The sequence below is a fragment of the Letharia lupina genome (genome assembly GCF_014066315.1).
Source record: "Letharia lupina isolate WasteWater1 chromosome Unknown contig_3, whole genome shotgun sequence".
NCBI lineage: Eukaryota > Fungi > Ascomycota > Lecanoromycetes > Lecanorales > Parmeliaceae > Letharia > Letharia lupina.
Window position 1 is genome coordinate 2684366 of NW_023502972.1, and position 20660 is coordinate 2705025.

At 50.3% G+C, this 20660-nt stretch overlaps 5 protein-coding genes across 5 annotated transcripts; 3 read left to right on the forward strand and 2 right to left on the reverse strand.

The window, feature by feature from the left end:
- Positions 1-618: 618 nt before the first annotated feature.
- Positions 619-3205, reverse strand: HO133_007554 (uncharacterized protein; the record flags this gene model as incomplete). Its single annotated transcript, XM_037298445.1, has 10 exons — positions 619-794; positions 934-1247; positions 1309-1491; positions 1549-1782; positions 1839-1945; positions 2000-2101; positions 2148-2326; positions 2379-2502; positions 2549-2784; positions 2851-3205. The coding sequence occupies 10 exons, from the start codon at positions 3203-3205 to the stop codon at positions 619-621; spliced, it is 2010 nt and encodes a 669-aa protein (XP_037157080.1).
- A 3254-nt stretch (positions 3206-6459) lies between these two features.
- Positions 6460-8638, forward strand: HO133_007555 (uncharacterized protein; the record flags this gene model as incomplete). The annotated part of the gene is made up of 4 exons (XM_037298446.1): positions 6460-6651; positions 6897-8012; positions 8070-8551; positions 8626-8638. 4 exons carry the CDS (start codon positions 6460-6462, stop codon positions 8636-8638), a joined length of 1803 nt encoding a protein of 600 aa, XP_037157081.1.
- A 2794-nt stretch (positions 8639-11432) lies between these two features.
- HO133_007556 (uncharacterized protein) lies at positions 11433-12726 on the forward strand (the record flags this gene model as incomplete). Its single annotated transcript, XM_037298447.1, has 6 exons — positions 11433-12036; positions 12085-12109; positions 12158-12202; positions 12277-12341; positions 12396-12426; positions 12480-12726. 6 exons carry the CDS (start codon positions 11433-11435, stop codon positions 12724-12726), a joined length of 1017 nt encoding a protein of 338 aa, XP_037157082.1.
- A 1484-nt stretch (positions 12727-14210) lies between these two features.
- Positions 14211-14843, reverse strand: HO133_007557 (uncharacterized protein; the record flags this gene model as incomplete). The annotated part of the gene is made up of 2 exons (XM_037298448.1): positions 14211-14465; positions 14649-14843. The coding sequence occupies 2 exons, from the start codon at positions 14841-14843 to the stop codon at positions 14211-14213; spliced, it is 450 nt and encodes a 149-aa protein (XP_037157083.1).
- Positions 14844-18043: 3200 nt separating this feature from the next.
- Positions 18044-18687, forward strand: HO133_007558 (uncharacterized protein; the record flags this gene model as incomplete). The annotated part of the gene is made up of 2 exons (XM_037298449.1): positions 18044-18147; positions 18204-18687. 2 exons carry the CDS (start codon positions 18044-18046, stop codon positions 18685-18687), a joined length of 588 nt encoding a protein of 195 aa, XP_037157084.1.
- Positions 18688-20660: the final 1973 nt, after the last annotated feature.

The following is a 20660-nucleotide window of genomic DNA, read 5'->3' on the forward strand; positions in this document are numbered from 1 at the left end:
ACAGCCTAGATCCCAGCTTCCCCAGCTTGGGGGGTGGGGAGGTACATCTGTGGTGTTCGGCTTCTTACCTGAAGCTGCGGAGACCGTTTTCTGATAGCTGCTCGAACGGCGGATCCAGTGCACATTCTACGACCTTAAATCCGTGTATTGTATAATCAGAGCCCTTAAGGCATCAGGACATGGGTCTTCGTCAAGATTTTGAGCAAACCGGGCCTCGAAATGAAGCGCGAGTGGTTCAAGCTTCATAGCTTAGAGCGTCTGCATTAATCGAATGCATGCAAGGGCGGAACTGTGATGATGGTCTCGCAAAACCTAAGACTATAGAAAACGATTGATAGATGCATGGTGTATGTACAATACGTATCCTTCGCAGCGGAGATGCCAAAGCGAAACAAGAGGCCGTGTACGATGCTGGGACTTGGAACAAACCGGCTGCCGTGGCGACGGTCGGTTTCGAAGAGAAAACAAAGGATGCGATAACGCACGCCAACAAGCCCGACAAACTTCAAGCCACAAAAATCCTCCCGAGCACTCAGCCAGCTGACGATGATTTTGTCCCTCCACAATCCTCCCCCCGCCCAGTCGAATCTCTCCCCGCATTCCGCGTTCCAACTTCGATCAAGCGATCTCGTTCAACGCCGGATTGAGGTCACCAGGGCAGTTACCGTTCTGGTTCTTGACGGGCGCGGGCAGCACATATTTTTGGATCTTGCTGGAGACGCTATCATAGAACTTGATGTTGCCGCCATTGCTGGCGCCGCCGACCGCGGAGCCCGAAGCGCAGCCGCAGAGCGCTGTAAAAAAAAATGGCGTCAGCTTGTGTGTTCCCAAGAGTTGAATCCACGATCATGGTGAGAGGTTAATGGACGTCGGGTAGAGGTCCATCGATGGGGATGGTCGAAAGAAGGAACGGATTCGGAATCGCCCACTCACTGTTCGCGTAGCCCGTCCCCGCCGCCGCGTTCGGGAAACTCCTCAGATCCAACACCTTGCACACGGGCAGGTTGAAGAAGCCAGCCGTATCCTGCGTGACGGACAGCTTCGCGAGGCTGGCGGCGTCGGTGCCGGATAATTTGCCCTGGCTGACGTCCGGGTAGGCATCTGAGAGGTCGTAGTTGTAATTGCCGGCGAGCCAGGAGTTGACGGCGCCGGCGGTGACGAGGGTGATGTCGATGGGGACTGGGGTCGCGATGCCGACTTTGAACCCGCTCGTTGCGCCCATGGGATTGGTGGTGTCCAGGATTTTTCTACGGGGTACAGGATTAGCGACGTGCTGCTCAAAGCTGTGGATGCGATGGACGAGATTACGCATTGTTGGGATTGAAAACCCGAGCCATTCCCGGCCCTGGGGCGTTGCAGTTGAGGAAGGGATCGGATCCCTTCCAGCCGTTGCAGTCCGAGGCGCTGACGGTACCCATCTTGTCGCTGTTCAGCATCACGGGTCCGTACGGAACGTAGACGACGAATGTGTCGGACGCGTTCCATATGTAGCTATCCGCACGTCAGCACGATGGTATGGTCATGGTAAAAGTGTAGGTTGAACATTACTTGATCATCTTATACGTCACAATCTTGTCGAAATTGTCTAGCATGGTATTGACAAAGGTTGAAGAATAGGGTTTAGTAAGCCATTCTCCACCGGCCATTACTGGTTTGTTACCGCCCTCGGTAGACGTCCAGGAGGCAGCAGAGGCGTTGCCGATTGTCAATTCGTACGCGGCTTCTAGCGACGGATATGTCGCTTGGAGGTAGTTTTGAGTCCATTGATCAATATCACCTGCCCTTTTGACACAGTCAATTGGCCCAATGCTGTTGTTGGAGACGTGAGAAGTACATACTCTGTGAATCTTTGATCAATGACAGGGGATGTTTTGGTAGCTTGGATCCCAGTCGCCGCGCCCATTATACTCTGGACGGATGCGACAACCGCACTTTCGGTAGCGGCCTGCATGGAGAGTTACACCGACTGTTGTCGCACATGGTCAGGAGTTCTACTTACACCGATAGGTCCGAGGACAGCACTGAGTATTCCGAGGAAGGGCGTCATGGCCCCCATAATCTGGCTCCACGTGGTTGCAGGTGGCGGGTCCGTGTAGAAAGTCTACTCGCAATTAGATCTAGTCTTATTCAGAAACACATTCGCTTACGGTTGAGATTGCTGTCGATATGCCCAAGCCGTTGTTCGACGCGGTAAGCAGTTGGCTTATCATGACCTCGAAGAAATTGTTAAGGTTGATAAAGGCATTGTACGCCAAGTAGCGTTGTATCACAAGGTTGGATCCGGAGGCCGAGTCTTTGATATCTTTACAAGCATAATCATCACAAGCTATCAAACCGTCAGCGTAAGCAAAGGCGTGATAGGCGAGATGGAGCGTCACGTGTGGTATATTGGCATTCATCTGCCGCACCGACGTCTTCTTGGAGAACCTTCGCCGCGTCGACTTGAGGTGAGAGAGAATTTGTGGCAGCAGCCGCCAATACGCTTGAGACATAGGTGTCAACCTAGGATTGTCAGCTCTGTTCATCGCGAGGACACTGCACCGCTGACCCCATAATTGGACCATTCATCCGTGTCTGTAGTTTCGATGGCCGCGTTGCTGCATAGAGAGGCTTGAGATGGGTTCGCGGCATTCTGACTGTTAGTCGCAGTAGGAGTTGGGGATGGTTGCCCAGCATCGTCGGAACAGGGAACGCTAGCGGTGATGATCAATTCAAAGGATGAGGCAGCTCGTCTGAATTTTGCGGCACTGGTGGGTCCAGCGTTGAAAACGATGTCAACCTCGGCTACAGCATTGTCAGCCCGATGACTTGAGAAAGACTAGGTCAGTGGTAGTCATGCTGAGTACTTACAAACACCACTGGCCGCAGAGAATGTCCATTTGGTGCTGCTGTCATCGAGACTCACAGCTTTTGAGTCTATAGCAGGTGTGTCTGGACCATCGTTTGCTGCTAGGTCACTGAAGAGAACACCACTTGTATCTGTGTCGAATACCCATTCAGCCCCAACCTGATTCCAGAAATCTCCGGCCGGTATCCGCTGTGCGCCTGTGGCAAGGCTGATGGAGCTGGCGAATGTTGCCGAACCAGATAGACCCTGGCCAACGCAGGCACTGGTGGGTATTGGTGCGAGTGTTATTTGGGCTTCGGCGTAACCTCGGAGGACGAGGAGGAAGCCGCCGAGTGTTTGAGGTGACGGAGTCCTCATGTCGTTGGGTCTCGTGTGCGTAGGGTTCTGCGAACGTCTTTCTATTGAAGGCTATGGTTCTTTTCGCAGCCTAGAGTGGTAGATTGCGGCGAACTGATTGAGTAGGCAAGAAGCTCTGGACCGTTTGTTGTAGCCAGAATGAGGATGTCTGGAGGGTTCGGCGGCACGTTCTTCAAGATACTGGTGAAAGACCGGAGGCGGGATGGAGTTTGATGAAGACGTGTTTGCTCCAGCAGAGGAACTTGTGGGTGATATAGTCTCTCACGTTGGAGTCATCTCGGTAGAAAATGCAACAGTCAACATAGCAGTACCGGTGGGGTTCTCCATTACCATTGGATTCGGAAACCGTTGGTGTTTACAATTCATTACTTTTGCAGCCAGGATCTGTGAAGATTCGGAGCCTAGCGATTTCGTCGGCATCTTTTGGCATCAGTAAGAGAAGTCGAGATCCTATTACAGCGAGATTTGGACAGCTAAAACTGAGGCTCCTAGACCGGCGTATCGTTAACTCGTGTATGAAACGTGCAAGAAGGTCCGGATGTACGCTTGCTTCATGTGCTTTTAGTCAAGGCAAAGAGGTTATGGGTTTCAAATGCAACCCGATGCTGGCTCGACATGGACGATTGGAGGATGTGTTGACTTTTACAAAGAGGCACTGCAAGAAGTGACGCAGAAGTGCTGGCGTTTGAGCCCAGGGAGCGGGTCTGAAGCCATCCTGCCAGCGATGTCGTAATTGAAGCCGATGGACCCTTGCGGGGTACGGAGATAAAGGCGGCCACGAAGTGGCACGACCAACGGCGAGGTATCAGGTAGTAATTCTGGCACACTATGCCACAGTTGGGTTAATTCGTAGCCAGTAGGATGAGGGGCTGATGCAGTCATGCGAAAGCTGTACCACGGTACTTAGTCGTGACCGAGGTGGGGGAATGCCGGGAAAAGTTAGGATATGAAGCGAAGGAGAAAAAGTACCTAGACTCTAGTATTGTAAACGAATGCTCTGGGCAAGGCAAGTCTACAGTTTATGAAGGCAGTGAATTTCGCTACCAGACTTGAGGTCCATCAGACTCGAACTCTGTGGGATGAAAACTGTTCTGGACTGCTAAGGAACGGTAGTTGGGCCTCGCTGCAACCGTTACAGATGGCAAACCCACGGCGCAATGTCCGATTAAGTGACTGATCTGCTAAAACCTAGTGTGTGGGACGATTACCGGCATGTGATATCTGAGGTGGCGAGTTGGTCGTGCTTGGGTCAACCCTTGATACGCGGGGAAGCTGGCTGGCTGCTAATGAATCTGGTAGCAGGACGGGTTTGGTAAGGGAATATAACCTCGCCTGGGGCCGATTACACACGTGGTGCAGAAGCGACGAATCATAGTCATGGAGGGAAAAGGAGATGCAGTCAGGGACTGACGGTGGGGTAGGAGTAGAGTTAGATTGATAGGTTGGGTAAGGTTGAGGTAGTCCCATAGTGTATGGACTTGATCTGAAACTGCCACCTGTGCCGCAAAAAGATGGCGCATGCGGACTCAGTTGCGATCAGCTAAGCATCCGTACCCGGTATTCAAAGCGAACCTAGACCACATGGCCGGAGTCTCGGAAGCGACTGTGCTGAGACTTCTCGATACTGGTCCTTCTCCTCGATTATGAAGAGTCTCCTGGACATTCTGCTTGACTGTTCCCTATATATGCTCCTAGGTAGCAATTGGAAAGGATCCCCTTGAAAGATCCCCTGTCTTTGATGCGTTCATTAGATTGATTGAGGTCTCGGTAATGCCCTTTCGAAATTGTTGTCCTTGTAATTAGATGGCTAGATTAGGACCACGACCTTAGAAGAGACTGATTCAAACGCTTAGACACTTTTTGCTCCATGACGTAGCAAAAGATGGCGCTAGTGTCTCGCATTTGCGTAGCGTACGGCGGCTAGCTTATTTGCCCTAGCAATAGCCTCAGTGTTTGCATCAGATCTGTTTTGTGTGCTTGCCTTGTACTAGTACTTGTCAGCGCCAAGATATCCTGTAGGGCAGATTTGAGTGACAAAGAAAAGTTAATGTGTACGAGACGGCCATGACCAAACGGAGGGGGAAGATGGTGGGCTGTGCCCGATTGAACAGTCCGGAAAAGTACTTTTGACCCGCTTTCTATGTCGTAGCTCCGGAGTTTTCCACCAATCAAGCCATCTGTCCACGATTTCGTTGGTAACCAGTGATAGATGGACTATAATCTGGAACGAAGGATCTTGCGGCTGGCTGGTATTGCTGTCGAGGTTCAGAATTGCGAATTGCTAGATCGCGTGTGGCATATTCGGAATCCCGAATTCCTCGACCATTGCAAGCTCGAGAGTGAAGGGGTCCATTAGTTACCCCGCTGTTTCCGGTAGTTGAGTCGCCACTATATGATGCACGAGACAAAAAAAGAGAGCGAGGTATCATCTTATCCGCTGAGACATATGTAACATACCCTGCTTTGTTGTTCGAGGTCATCGGAGCGCCAACTCGGGGTAAATCATATCAATGATCTGAGGGCGTGCAGCTAATCTATCTCCTCTGCTCAGGGACCTTCAATGGCATCATTTCGCATACTGGCAAGGGTCCGCGAGTCGAAAGCGGCGGTAATCATAAGGTAAGGTAGTCCTTGCAGCAGGCCGATAGTTATGGAGGGTCTTTGTTCTTTGTGTTAGAGAGAGCTGGAAAGACGAGGAAGATCCATGAATGACTGTGGGGATATGTGGAGGAGGCGCAATCTCTGAGTGCCTGAGTTAGCGTCGTCGCAAAGATCAGCTAGACCTCGAATGGTTAACGTGTGTGTGGCGAAATCATCGTCTGCCAAACCTCAAATACTACTCTACTCTACTTTACAAGTCCACTTCATTCAACAAAAGCTCTCAAGCATACCGCCAAGGTGTGAATACCTCACATTTTCCATGGAGATAAATCCGAAATACATCAACATACAAGTATACAAGAGATCTTGGCGCCAAGGAAATTATGCCGCCTTCGTCGGTCCGATGTTCCGCCGTCTCACATCTGTCTCCGCCTTTTTCTCGTTGACATATGATGCTCACACTGCAACGACCGCAGTGCAGTCCTCTTCGCCTGAGTGTATAAACTTACTATCTTGGAGGGATCGAATCAGATGCCAAAAAAACTTATCAAAGTTGAATTGTCGATTTAGGCGGCAGCTCTCACATTGTCAGTCGCCTTAGACTCCTCATACTGCTCGTAGTACAAAACGATCAATCAGAAGCCATAACAAAGATGCTCTTCTATCTGTTCTGCCTCGCTCTTCTTCCCGAAATCGGACTTGGTGCTCGGCAAGTCCCTTTGACCGACTCGACTTCTTCTCCATTCACAGCAAGCTTCGATAAGCTGGTTAGCGAGAATTTGGACCGTTGGCATACTCCAGGACTAGCCATGGCTGTCATACAGGGCGATGACACTTTCAGCAAAGTATGAGTTTCTCCGTGAAAAGCTGTTGGCGGCTCAATGCGAGCCAGACAGAAATGAATTTGCTTCGAAGCTGGATCCCTAGCAGCACGTAGTACTTGTCTGGGCGGGTTTGGACTTGAAATTTCGAACAACTCATAATGTATTAAGCACAAGACCAGTCCTCCCAAAATAGTCTCACGCGCACTTTGGAGCGGTTTTATTCCTTGTCCATGCAAACAGAAACGTGGACAAGCTGACCATCACAGGGCTACGGCATTGCAACATTCCCAGACAAGCTTATCACGCCAGAAACCCTCTTCTATACCGCCTCTACCACCAAGTCTTTCACTGCAGCCGCCGTCTCCCTACTCATTGACGACTCCGTCAACACCAGCGAAAGCCTTTTTTGGCAGGTACCACTCGAAAATGTGGTGCGCGAGGACTTCGTACTACCCGACGAATATGCCACCTCTCACGTCACCATCGAAGACGCTCTCTCCCACCGCACTGGTATGCCCCGCCATGATCTAAGCTACGGCGGACTTAACGTCACAGTGCGGGACGTCGTTCGGAATCTTCGCCAGTTACCGATGACTGCAGAAATTCGGACGAGGTTCCAGTATTGCAATATGATGTATATCGCAATCTCACATTTCATTGAGACATGGACTGGCATGTGGCTTGGCGATTTTCTCAGAACACGAATCTATCAGCCATTGCGCATGTCCAGCACTTTCTTCTCACTTTCAGACGCCCAAAAATCGGCAGCTTCTGGTGGACCGTCCCTAGCCACTCCACACTACTGGACCAACAAGACCAAAAACTATCACAGCATCCCTTGGCTCGATGCCCCACAGGAGTCTGGATGCGGTGCAACCATTTCCAACGTACTCGACTACACCAAGTGGATACGCTGCATGATGACGATGTCCGCTCCGCTATCACCGGCTGGACATCGCGCCCTTCGCTCGCCCCGGATAATCAGCGGTCCAGTAGCAGAGGAACCGACTGGCTTCAGAGGGTCCGAAGCTTACGCCTTAGGTTGGCATGTCAGCAACTACCGTGGTGAAGTGTTGATGTGGCATACAGGAGGCTTACCGGGCTTCAGCAGCGTAATGATGTACTTCCCACGCCTACAATGGGGTGTTACTATGATGGCCAATGGCGGAACGGGCGGTGCGATTCAGAACTTGGTTTTCAAGTTGATCGACGATATGATGGAAATTCCCGAGCGAGAAAGATTTGATTGGGCCCCCTTGTTGGAACTCAATGAGTCACTGGAGTTGGAAACATTAAAGAACGCGAGAAATCTCTTGTTTCCGAGTGCGCCTAAAGGCAAAGACTCCATACCTCTCTCTTTACCTCTACATTCCTACGCAGGCGTATGACTCCATCTGGAATCCCCGTTCCGTACTCAATACCCGCTGACGCGCGAACAGACCTACATAAACGAAGGCTATCCCGCCCTCACCCTCACCATCAACGGCACCAACCCCTCCCACAGAGCCTCTCAACCCCAAGAAACCCTCCATTGCTTGATCCAATATGAACAATACCCAATCTCCATGTCTTTCCAGCACGTCAGCGGCGAGTACTTCGCGATCTACATCCGCCTTTTCAGCACTGAAGCACGAATCGAGCCAGGCGATCACGAAATTACGACCGATGGCCTCTCCAAAGCCGAATTCCGACTTGGCGAAGACGGCCAAGTGGATGAATTGGGGGTATTGCTGGAAGCGGAGATGGGGGAGGCGAAGATCTGGTTCAAGAAAGCAGGAATCGAGAACAGTGATGGGTATGAAACGTATTTCAAAGCCGGTTCATCCGCGGTCAGGACGGAGAACAACCTGGGCGCGAGCGGCGCTGGAGGGCAGATGAAGCTATTTTCGAGGTCTGGGAAGGGTTTGGCGCCTCTTTTTGCGTAAGTTGTCATGTCCTTTGGAGCTCGATCTAGATATTGCCAAAAAGATCTGTGTCCGCTAACCTAAGCCTCAGGAAACACGCTTGAGCGTGAAGAGGAGGTTTGGGAGACCCGTGGGCATCCAAGTGACGAAAGGGGTACGAAGGAGAGATTTGAGCCTTCACGGAAGGTGTGTTTCATTGTGGCTGCGGTGGGAACGGAGTTCGTCTGTGGGGAAATGCATGTGGAGAAAGTTGACAGTGTGCTTATTATCCGCGCAAAAAATAACTGGGCTCATAGACGCATATCGGCTCTCAAAGAATGTCTGACGATTCAAGGAAGGTTATGCAAGACGGACGCATGTTTTCATCAAGAGGGTTACGCTGCTGGCCTCGCAGTAGACAATGCGATGAAATGCTTTATCAGCTATGAAGATACCCGTTCTGAGGCTTTGGCCGGTAAAGAGGTGAGGTTCAAAGCGCAGTCCGCCGGCCTGGGTGGCAAACCCCGGGATATCGATGGTCAAAAGGCGGCTCCGTCAATTTAGCCAATATGTATCATGGCCAATTTCTCACCCGCGACCTTTTTTTCCTTTCTCTTTCCTTCCCCCCCGTGTTCAGATGCGTCTTGATTTTGTATTTACCCCGGACATACTCACTTGTTGTCTTTATTAGTTGGAGGCCGACATGTATTCATCTTCATCTCCAGTCCCTTCCCAACCCATCAACCTCCTAACCTTTCTACTCGGCCCGCCCTCGCCCACATCATCTCATTTCCCCGTTCCCCCAATCTACACTGGCTTTCAACCTCGATCCCTTGCATCATTTCCGCCTTTTCATTCGAAATCGACTTTTACACCTACGCTGACGTCGAGCGCCTTGTCAACGCATTCGCATACGGATTTCGAACGTTTGGCAATTATCTAAGAGACCTTGTGTTGGTGAATTCACCCCAACACATCCGTGCTCCTATTATCTGGCTTGGAACAATAGCTGCGGGGGCGATGTTCGTCGGAAGAGCACCGTACTTCGCAGCCGAGCAAAAAGCTATGCTGGTTTATGAAGGCCTCGGAGAGATTGGGGTTTCGGCGGCGACGTTGTCTGGAATTGAGGAGGCGAAAGTCGACGACTTCGGTGAAGATCTGAAATAGGGTGGTATGCGGTCTGGCTCCAACTCAGCTTCTTTGACGGAGTTGATGGACGAGCGACCAGGATTGGATTTTAGTGGAATGAGCACGGAATGAAAGAAGATATGAATATCACACTCACAATCGATTACATCTTGAGGTAATTTCACCAAAACACTTTCATCATCTTTCAATTCACCGGTCTTACCCTTCGACAGCCCAACCCTCCCCCAAAGACGTCGAAGTGACTCACAAGAACTTCCTCCACGCAGGCACAGCTGACGTCCCTTCAGCCTCCATAGCCTCTCAAACCCGACGGGAGCGCTCCTTCCACGACTTCAGTACCGTGCTGATTGGCGCTCACTTCTGGCTTCTGACTACCCTTCACGCCCGCACCTCAAATGATGATCCACGACTCTCCCCTCTCGCTCCTACAGACTAGGCTCGGCTGTATAACCAAGCGTCGCGGCGACGTCGTCTGCGCTACCGAGCAAGCGCTCGACGGTTCGCATATATGCTACCTTCACCTTCGACGAGCCAACGGCTGCATCGCGTCAAGGCGATCCATACAGGGTCGCTGATTGTCTCCAGGCAGACGCCTGTCGCTGTCAACATTCTCTGCGGCGGTTATAGCGTCGTGAGAGTCATCTACGGCATGACCGAAACAACATGCTGGGCTCTTCTGCGAGACCGGCGACTCCCATGGGCGCCAGTACTAGCGCTGACCTTCCATCTCCCTACGCTCAAGCTGGTATCGTCTCAAATGATGGCTGTGTGCTGATCGGCGGTGTTTCGAGAACCGGGAAGTATTCACGTAAGCAGTCTGACGTTCATGACAGCGGTACTGGCGTAATCCGGGATAGACATTTCGGCTCTCGCTTCACCTATAAGGCTGGACGGTTGTCTAAAAGCACTTTGCAAGATGGCAGCAGGGAATGATGTAAGATGAACGCGACATATACGATGATCGGGATCCATTAAATGCTATAAAGTGGGCTCCTGTTCATCCAACAGGCAAGAAAGAACGAAGCCAATAATTTCGACAGACTGGGGAAACCATTTACTTCAAAAAGACTTGTCGATGATATATCGTATCGGTTGCTGCTGCTGCATTTGCAAGGCAGACCACTCACTTGCTTATGCCGAGGCACCTTCTGCAGGGTAGATAAGTAATACGTGCGTTTGAACTTCTGATGGCATGGATAATGGAGGGTGGAATCCACTGGCACCTGCCGCGATCTATGAGTATAACGAATCAGAGTAGAGTACAAAGTACATGAAGTATGCGCGCCGCCACGTGACCAATCGCAACATCCGCGCCGTGCCGGTTGGACGTTTTTGTCTTTCTGCACGCTTCCCACTACTCCTTAAAGCTCTAGGCCCTGTCGGCTTTTTTCCAGATACGGCAACGATAAGATATTGCGTGTTACCAACTGCAGCTCTAACCGAAATGTTCCCCCTCGGAGAATTCAACTGCTGATCTGACAGAGTATTCGTATGGGGCGGTCAGATGGCCATGGTCGATACTTTGCAGATGAGGCTGTCATCTCGAGCTGAAACTGTGGAATGTTCCGTAGATGACTCCCAGCTATGTCGTAACGCGGCGTTTGATGCTGAAATGGTCGGCTCCCTCGGCTTTCAGATCAAAAGCGCCGTCTAATGTAAATATCTGTTGTCGTCAAACATTGTTGAGTTCCTCGATCTCGAACAAAACCCTCCAAATTGTAGCATCGTGAAATTACTGCTCTTCGAGATTGAATATTGACGCTGTAAAGGATGGCAACCCCATCGCCTCCGGTGCAGGACAGTAATCTTCGAGGAATGACTGTGTCCTCGATCTCCTTGGTGACCTTTGCTATCGGTGCAAATCTTGTCTTCCTTCGCATGTACGTTCGCATGAAACGCCGTATCACCGGCTGGGATGACTATACCATCTGCGTTGCTTTGGTGATTCTTCCCTCTGATTCACACAATATGAAGCTCAGTATTGCTCACTGGACCCAGACCCTATCTCTTTTAGGCACGGTCGCCAACGTTTACCAAGTTGCCAATGGCGCTGGCCGGCATATCGATACCTTGACGCCCGTACAACTGTCTGAGTTCATCAAGTGGACCTTTGTTCAAGGAATTGAGTTTGTGATCGGCACTTGCTTTGTCAAGATCTCCGTGTGTATCTCTATTCTACGCTTCATCACCAAAACTCGACATCTTGTGCGCTACTTCATCTATGTCATTATGGGGTTTCTGATCATCTCAACCCTCGGTCTGGTCATTGCCTTGCTGGCACAGTGCAGACCGTTAAGGGCACTTTACGACCTCGACCTCAAGGGAAAATGCTATTCGGAAAACGTCTCGACCTCTATCGCATACGTGCAGGCCGGTGAATACTCCCCCCTGCCCTTTTGTGATATTTCTGACGATATCCCAGCTATCAATATATTCACGGACTTTACGTGCGCCGGCCTACCTGCCTTGATTATACGAAGACTCCAGATAAACAGATCGTTAAAGATAGGACTTTCAGTAGTCATGGGACTCGGGGTCGTGTAAGCCTATGGCACTCTATCTAAGACTTTGCGTGCTCAGGCGGCGTCTGTGATGCTGATCAGCGCGACTCAAGTACTGCATCTTTCTCGATCCTCCGCATTGCCTTTTTGCATACGAATTCGTCCGCGGATGTCACTCGTAAGTTCTTTCACACCTCGAGACCCCCCACACAAGCTCTGACAGTCACTCCAGACGCAGACGCAGTCAACATGGTGTTCGCCGTGTGAGTCCTAGCAAGAGTATCTACGAAATCTCATGGGGCTGAAAGAAAGACAGGCTCGAACAGAATCTCGGAATCATCGCTGCCTCGATTGCTACCGTACGACCGTTGTTTGCGAATCTAGGACCAATTGTCCAAGTTTCTTCAGAGACGGTCCGGGGGCCATATGCCTCCGATCGGCCCTTTTTGGGGTACTCGAACGTTCCAGGGGCTGGTGGGATGCCAAAAAGCATCGCACTGAGCCCTATGCGTATTACCCAAGCGACAAACGTTGATCTTCTGAGAAAGTGTGAAGGACCATGAGGGGCAAATGTTGATATCATGCGGGAATATCAAGAGCCATCAAAGGAAGAAGCTCCGAGTGAGAGCGTCTGAGAGGAGGGTGGTCTTTGCGAAGGATCCCACCTTGATTCGCACGAGGGAAAGTGTTTCCCGGCGATCAGATTCCTAGGAGGCCTAGGGTAGCTGGGCGATATGCGGTGAGTAAGTAGCCTCCGCATTAAAATCTACAATGTACAAAGCGCTGTACTTTCGGGCTATCTTCTAACAGACTGATGGTCGTAAGGATTGAGGGTGCCCTGTTAAAGCATGAGACCACCATGTCATGATGTCAAGATACTACGATGTAATCAAGCACGCTGTGGTGCTTTAATCAGATGTCGTAGTTCATGACTTTACGAGCCATAGACCTTTTGGAGAACCCTTTGTTATACAGCGTAGGATCCTAGAATATGATCCGGAATCGCAAGCTCACGCTTATCTTGACCTTACTCACGAGCAGAGAACATGTCTATGGAGGAGGAACAAGACTTTACTGTTGGTCCCTTCGACTTCGGGCCAGAGTCCGAGGAGATACGTGGCCAAATGCCTTGTGGGGGACCTTTTTTTTAAAGATCAGGACCTTGGCTGCCGACTGGGAACCACCGGATGATTCGTTCAATGACGGTTCGGATCGAATGTCGCTGTATCATTTTGGTCGCCGAAAGCATCTCTTCTCGCGTTTGACCTGACGGCAGAGTGTCATGGACTGGCTTGTGTAAACGGCAGACCAGGTGGAAGCGTTGAAGAAGTTTGGATTTCGAGTCCTATTGCCTGACATATTATGAGTGGGATACTGGCAACATCATGACTGATATTCAGCCAGGAAGGGTATTAAAGATCACCGGTAATCAGATTAGGACCTGGTCATGTTCGCCCCAAAGTGGGTATTTTACAAACCGTAAAGGGGAATATGATACTGGCTGAATGCTAATAATGAAGACGAGACGGAGATTTATTATGACCTTACGGCGGAGGAGTAGCTGGAGCTCAAGAAAGTTCCGACAGCGTCTGCTAGTCTCGAGCTCACGTGATATACCTACCGCTTGGCAAGGCATTTGTACCACTGCCGAGTTCTGGAGCGACGCAGAGGAGGTTCTGGTGGAGGCTGCTGCGCTGTGTGAGATCGAGCAGGCGGAGATTCAACAAGCTGCGAATCAGAATTTGGAAGCAGAAGTGTATGTAAGTGAAGAAAAGATGAGGACTGCTATAGTAACTAAGATGACCACGCTTTCGACGAAGAAGGGATCCTTCATTGCTAGCTGCTCTATTTGTCCGCTCGATTTTCTTGCGTTTTGTGGCTATTCCGGCTGTGTCAATCAGCTCTAAGATATATCATGGAACATTCCGAACCCTATACAAGCATGATCAATTGTCACCCCTGGGCAGTGCGGTGAGATAACCAGAGTATGTCGGTATTCTGGGTTCTCACTTAAAGACCTTATATTGGCTGAGACAGTCACCCCTGCTCATGCCCATAGATACCCTACCAGCCCGGTAAAGGTCCATCCGACACCCAATGACACAAGTAACCGCCTCAGATCATTGCTCTTCCTAATTCCCTCATTGAAGCCAGTGACAAAGGGTACCTGAGCCTTTGCCTTCCAGAACCCCGTGATGTGCATGTACGCAGCCGCAGTCGTAGCGATGTTGGCCAACGCTACAATTGGCGAGGCATTGGGATTGCAAAATAGCACAACGGAGCTTATGAAGGAGAGAGCTATCTACACAAGATTATCAATCTCGGCGTTAGTGCTAGTCATAGAATTTGGAGACCGTGATCGGCCTTGCGATTACGACAACAAGGACAGACCTCTCGGCATTGGGCAAGCACAAATCTTTTCAGCCAAAGAGAGGGAAGAAGAAAGGTCGTGTAGGACCTGCGGAGGAGACGTTGGGATACATACTGCGGCGGCCCCACTTGCTTGGGTGACTCGAGTCTTGTACAGATCGTGCGCTGCCTTGTCAAGGTGCTTTGCAGCCTTTTCCGTGCGCTCTTCGTACTGTTGGAGATTGGTGATGGCAATGTATGACTTTTGGGCTGCGTAGAGGGACAAGAAGGCCAGGAGAGGCGTAAGGAATGTGGTTGGAAGGAGTGCCATACTGAGCTTTGGTCAGTTGTCAGGCTGGAGAAGAGCGTCGATGATAGAACCCCTTGTATGTGTAGGATAGGACAGAAGATGGAGAAAAAGCAACAACGGATTTGTTTCTCTTGCCAGACGTTAGAATAGGTACAGAAACCCCCGGATTTTTGAGCTAGTGCAAAGAGATTCGATTACGTAAGCAGATGAGCAACACGCTAGTGTTGGAACTACTTCGGCGACTTCCGGCAAACCTTCCGTCGGCTTCTCTACCTTTTTTTCCCAGGATCACCAGTCACTCCACCAACTCTTCCGATTCTTCTCTACAACAGTACTACAACGTCCCTGTTGATGCAGACGGGTGTCAAAAAGTGGTCGTTGCAGGACATCCTCGTTGACTGACTACCTGTTCCTCAGGCCGCCACGTCCCGTATCCCACACACCGGATCATCTTCTGCAACTTTGGAACTGTTGCCAACACGCGTTTGCCCTCAGAAATGGGCCTCACATGTGTAGAATCGCATGCCTATGAGATTCAAGCTACAAGGAGAAGTGACTCCATTGCTGGAATTAAGCCAGAGAGGTCTCCCGTGGACAAGGAAGGAGAGCAGAATAAAGAGCGAGGGAAACACTGAAAGAGCATTGAGGCTGGCGAGCCGGGGTCCTGGGGCAAAAGCCGCGTGTTAAATGGGAGTCGGGAAACCAGCGAAGTACTGACTTGGGAGACGTCCGTAACAGAGGTACGGTCGCTCTGCACTGGCTCTCCTCAGAAAGACGAGCTTTGATTGTGCAGACTAAAACGATCATAGACGTGCACTCGTCCTTTCTACAGACAGTCCTCAATGCCAAAGTCTCAGGAGAACCCGAACGTTGCCAATACGAAGAGCTTGAGTCAAGGAGAAAAGGGTACCGCAACACAATAGGCAATCACGCCAAGATCCGTCGGAACGAAATGGGGCTACACCTATGGGTTTGAGAAGACTCTCCACATACTTTCAGCCTGTTGATTGATGCCACTGTGGTAGCATCCAATGCAACATACAACATGAGGACTAAATTTTGCTTCATGAAAACAAATTGATAGTTGAACAAATCCTGAACCCAGAGGTTCTGCCGATTGGCCGTATGACTTACCGCAGCATAGCCTGATTGTGCGTATCAGCCAGAAGAAGTTGGCCTTCTACCTCATCAAATCCATAGCCAAGAGAACTCGATTCAAACAGAATACTTTACATTCACTCAAGAAGGCGATTTCATAGATTTCAATCCGGTGCAATTGTCGCTTATTTCTGGCTGTACGCCCCCCTTAAGATTGCCTCTGTACATGGGTTTTCTTTCATCCCCTTGCTTTGGAGATATTTTAAACCCCAACGAATTTCAAACTCTCGACGCGTACGCTTCTGGCGTATACCGATGAGTCCGACCACACCAATTAACAAAGCAGGTTCTTTTATACTGATTCCATCCGGAAAAGTGGCACGCCAGCATGAGGCGATGCTGTGCTGTGCCACCAAGGCTGCAAGGCTATAAAAGGTCATTGCTCTCTCTTCACATACAAGACATGAAACGTCATACTTACTCTAGCAACAAGAGATGGCGGGATAGGACTTTGACAAAGACGCTAGTGTAGGTCGTCGTTGTGCATTAGGTCCTGCAGGATCCCCTATACTTCCGGAAGCTCAGCGCGATCTTTAAGAAGTCTGTGCGGGTCCAGACCCTGCCAGCCTGAAGAAGTCCTAAAAGGGTGAGGCTTACAAGTGGCAAGCATTTGCCAGTCCTGATCTGCTTTGCTGACCATTGGCGCGGCTCTGGGAGACTGCCTGAGCCATGCGGTCATCCTCATCATTGCACATACCATGCACCGACCAGCAACAATTGAAGGATATGAGATTTACATCTACGATGTGCACATTCGGTCCACTGAATTGTACCCCGATTATATGCATGACCACCTCAATTTTGCTCTTCGAGCAAACACTTTCTGCCTCTTCTTTCGGTTTCCTTAGATCTCGAAAGGGTACCAACCTTACTCACTGTGCACCATTGATGTAATTCTCCCGAATGAATGAGGAGTAGGACTTCAGGACTGGGACCCTGCCGCTTTTGTCCGTGTGACCGCGTTTGAACATCTCGGGATTCAGCGAACCGCCGGAGGTCAGTCCTACGAAACGGTAGTGCCTAGATTCTGTACCGTTGACAGATCCGAAGCGCACCACATAATCCATTGTTGCCACTATGTGCCCACCTCAGCGGCTGCCACGTAGTATGCTAATCAGTGTATCAATGTATCATGTGCCTCATCTTGGTAGCGAGTGCTGACATTGCGACGGCTTTACTTTGCCTATCCGATTGATCGAAAGCGCTAAGCATACATCTAGGGTCTCGTTTCCCCGAGTCATCTTGCCCCTCAGCTTCTTTTCCTGTACTCTACACCTCGTTCCTCGCATTGCATGCCGCAAAGTGAGTGTATTGATTGTTATTCTGGATTGCGCTCTCGAACAATGTATCAAAGAAGCGTCGGTCCCAGCCATGGAGATGCCATGGGGATCACAGTGATTTTCATAAACAGTGTATTCCTTGGTCTTGCCGCTGTCGCTGTTGGCATGCGGTTGTGGTCTAGGAAGATTCAGGGCCATGGTCTATTCTTGAATGACTATGCATCGGTGGTCTCATGGGTATGAACATAAGCCAAGTATCCTTCTTCGACCCCAGGCTGACTTTGCAGTCTTTCGCAGCTAGCCTAGTCATAACCTCAAACACAGGTTGGCTTTCCTTCTTGTCATTGGTTGCTTCTCTGACCAGAAGAAGTGATTATTCACGACGGAAGTGGTAAGCATATACAATACGTAGACCCAACAAGAATACCGGACATTCTGAAGGTATGTTAAGAACGAATGAGAGACATTCTTCGCCTGTGGTCCTCACAATGCTGATGTATCCTCACTAAGGCGTATCTAGCCTCGGATGTCGCGTGGGCTGCAGCAAACACGTCCATTAGGATCTCCATAGTGCATTTCTACATCACCATCTTCCGCTCGAACAGAGCATTCCTTATAACCACGTACGCAGTAATGGTTCTCGTGATAGCCTTCGGTATCGGGATAGTCGTCAGTGACCTCTTGACTTGCCGCCCGCTTGCCAAATACTGGGACCCTCTTCAATCAGGAGTTTGCGAAAGCCCCCTCGGATCTCTTATTGCTCTCAGCGGTTGCAATGTAGCCATGGATTTGACCATCGTTCTCCTACCGATGCCAATGGTTTGGGGGCTACAGATGACCACACGGAGAAAGATTGAACTCACAATCACATTCGCTCTTGGCTTCCTGTATGTGCCCCGACGTGTGCTTCCTTGCTCAGTGGAGCTAACCGCTATGTTCACAGCGTATGTATTGTTACCATTGTCCGTCTCATCCTATCTATTCACATGAACCTCGACGATTTCACCTATGGTATTACAAAGATTGCCATTGTGACGATTTTGGAACCTCTGCTGGGTATCATCATTGCTTGCTTGCCACTTTTTCCGCCCACCGTCAAAAGGATTACTGGCTATAGTAAGGAGACTAACTCGGAAACACGCAATGTCCTTTCGAGCAGCATGGCCCGGCTGCGCTTGAAGAGATCGAGAAACCCAGCTTTTCAAAGGTTTAACGACTCCTCCCTGCTCTCGGACCTTGAGCACAACAAGACTCAGATTGATGCAAGTGATGCAATCAGCAAGCCGGACTCTTTGGTCGATGGTCGCAGTCCATTTGCTGCGGTTGAAGTTCCGCCGCCACATTCTTCGATCCACATGAAACAGGAATGGGAGGTTCGATCAGATGAGGCGAGAAATCTCGATGGAAAGCTGCGCACCTCAACTTAACACACTCTGAAGCCACTCCAGTGACCGAAGGACTGGCACGTGTTGATGGCTATCTCTTGAAAGTCCGAGACGGTCAAGTCTTCGGCCCGTCGGATCTCGTAGAATTCACATAGATATCTCCGAGGCTTCTATCACGCTCCTCCTGCATCCTCAACTCTTCTTTTCTGTTGCAAATCCGATCGTGCTGTCAGCACCAGCAGACAAGGTTCTCTTGTCAGCCTTGCCGCTCTCGTGATGATATATGGTGTACGACTATATGAAGGCAAGACACGAGGTATTGAAAAACCTTCGTACAAATATTGCGTCTATCTAGAACTATGGCTGAGGTCGCTGCAGCGGCTTCGTTGCCATCAACGAACGTTTTATACCTCCCTACAGCTGAAGAATCGAGTTTTGCGGGTGTAGTGGGCAGAGTGAATGGGTTGGTATACGAAACTATTCTGCACCAAGCGACGCACATTTTGGGACGGATTGGTTGCTACATAACCATGCGCAAGCTTAGCTTTCAAGTGGAAGGCTGTCGACACCAAAGTGTGCTGTCACCGCACATCGTGATGAAGAAAGCGTCCTAAAGCGTACCTGGGAAATGGGGTAAGGCCGATCTGGTCATCAGCCCATTGGGCCGGTTAGCCTGCTGTACTCGTACCCCCACAATCACATGCACGTTCCCGGCTCCGTGGGCTTGCGTGCAACTCTGCAGAAAGAAGCCAATGCCGTCTTTTGCCTACCGACGACGCATGTCTGCACGAACCTGAGGGTTTTTCGTACCGTTTGTACTTTCAGTCTCAAATCCGCATATACTGCGTGCAACAAAACTCTTCCCTACGACCCTGCCAGCATATCTGGTAGACTGAACATTCTCAAGGAAGCCGAGGCATTCGGAATCCGTCGGACTTCCATCTCAGCTCATCCACCTATCACTCCTTTGGGGAACTTTAGCGAGCAAAGCCATGCAGGCCGTCCTGCCCACTGTTTGGGTAGAGTTACAGCCGGTGACACACTCCGTGTCATGCTTCCAGGCTAGAACAATTCGAAGCGACGCTGCCGCTTGGAGCCGTCTGTGTAGTGCTCTTAGTATGGCACATAGGTCATCACGCATGTACATACAAGAAACCACCAAGAGATCACAATTCGGCAGAGACGTTTCTTCGTCGCTTCCAGATCTGACCCTTTAAATCCGACGTCTAGGCTCCGTTAGCTTTTGAACTTCAGAACCCCGGCTATCGGCTCTGTTGCTACTATGGTCTCGACAGAATAAACGGGTCGAACGTGGGTCTCTAAATCTAGTGGATGGCCGAGGTAGAGAGGATCGGTGGTTGGTTTATCAGCTAGCGAGCCTGAGAGCTTCCGCGCGATAGGGAACATGAGTAGGAGACAGCGATGATAATGTAGTTGCCCGCCTCGTTCGTTACATTGTTATCTTTAAAGTTGCCACCATGAGCATCCAGGTTGTACTGAACGGGCGTACATGAGACTGCGGCGGAGATCTCTCCACGCTGGTGATCACGGAGCGAACGAAGTCGTACTCAGTACTTTAGTCATCCTTGGTTAGTAGCTATTAAGCATTTGTTAAATAAGACTTCAACGTCAAAGGGTTAAAACTCGACAACAAGTGTGAAGGCGAGCGTGTTGATAGCACTCCAACTGAAGGATCCAGTCCTGTTGGTTTGGTGAGCGGTTCCAGTAGAATCGAATGCTTCAGACTTTTGGCGTTTAGATCGTCTATGGTTTTCACGCTTCCTACGACCTCGGAGCTGGGACTTTATCCTCACTATGCTCTACCATCGTCTTTTATCAGCTCAAAGAGCAGCCACTGCCGCGTGGCGTAGAGTATTAGAAACTTCTCCGAGTGGGAAAGTAGCTTTATCAGGGTTGGCAACACTGTCAAGGGGGTAGATCAGCGATGAGCGTGTACAGCTTCAATCAATCATATTGTATCGTCATAGTACAGTCCCTCACTCAGTAGTGCCAAG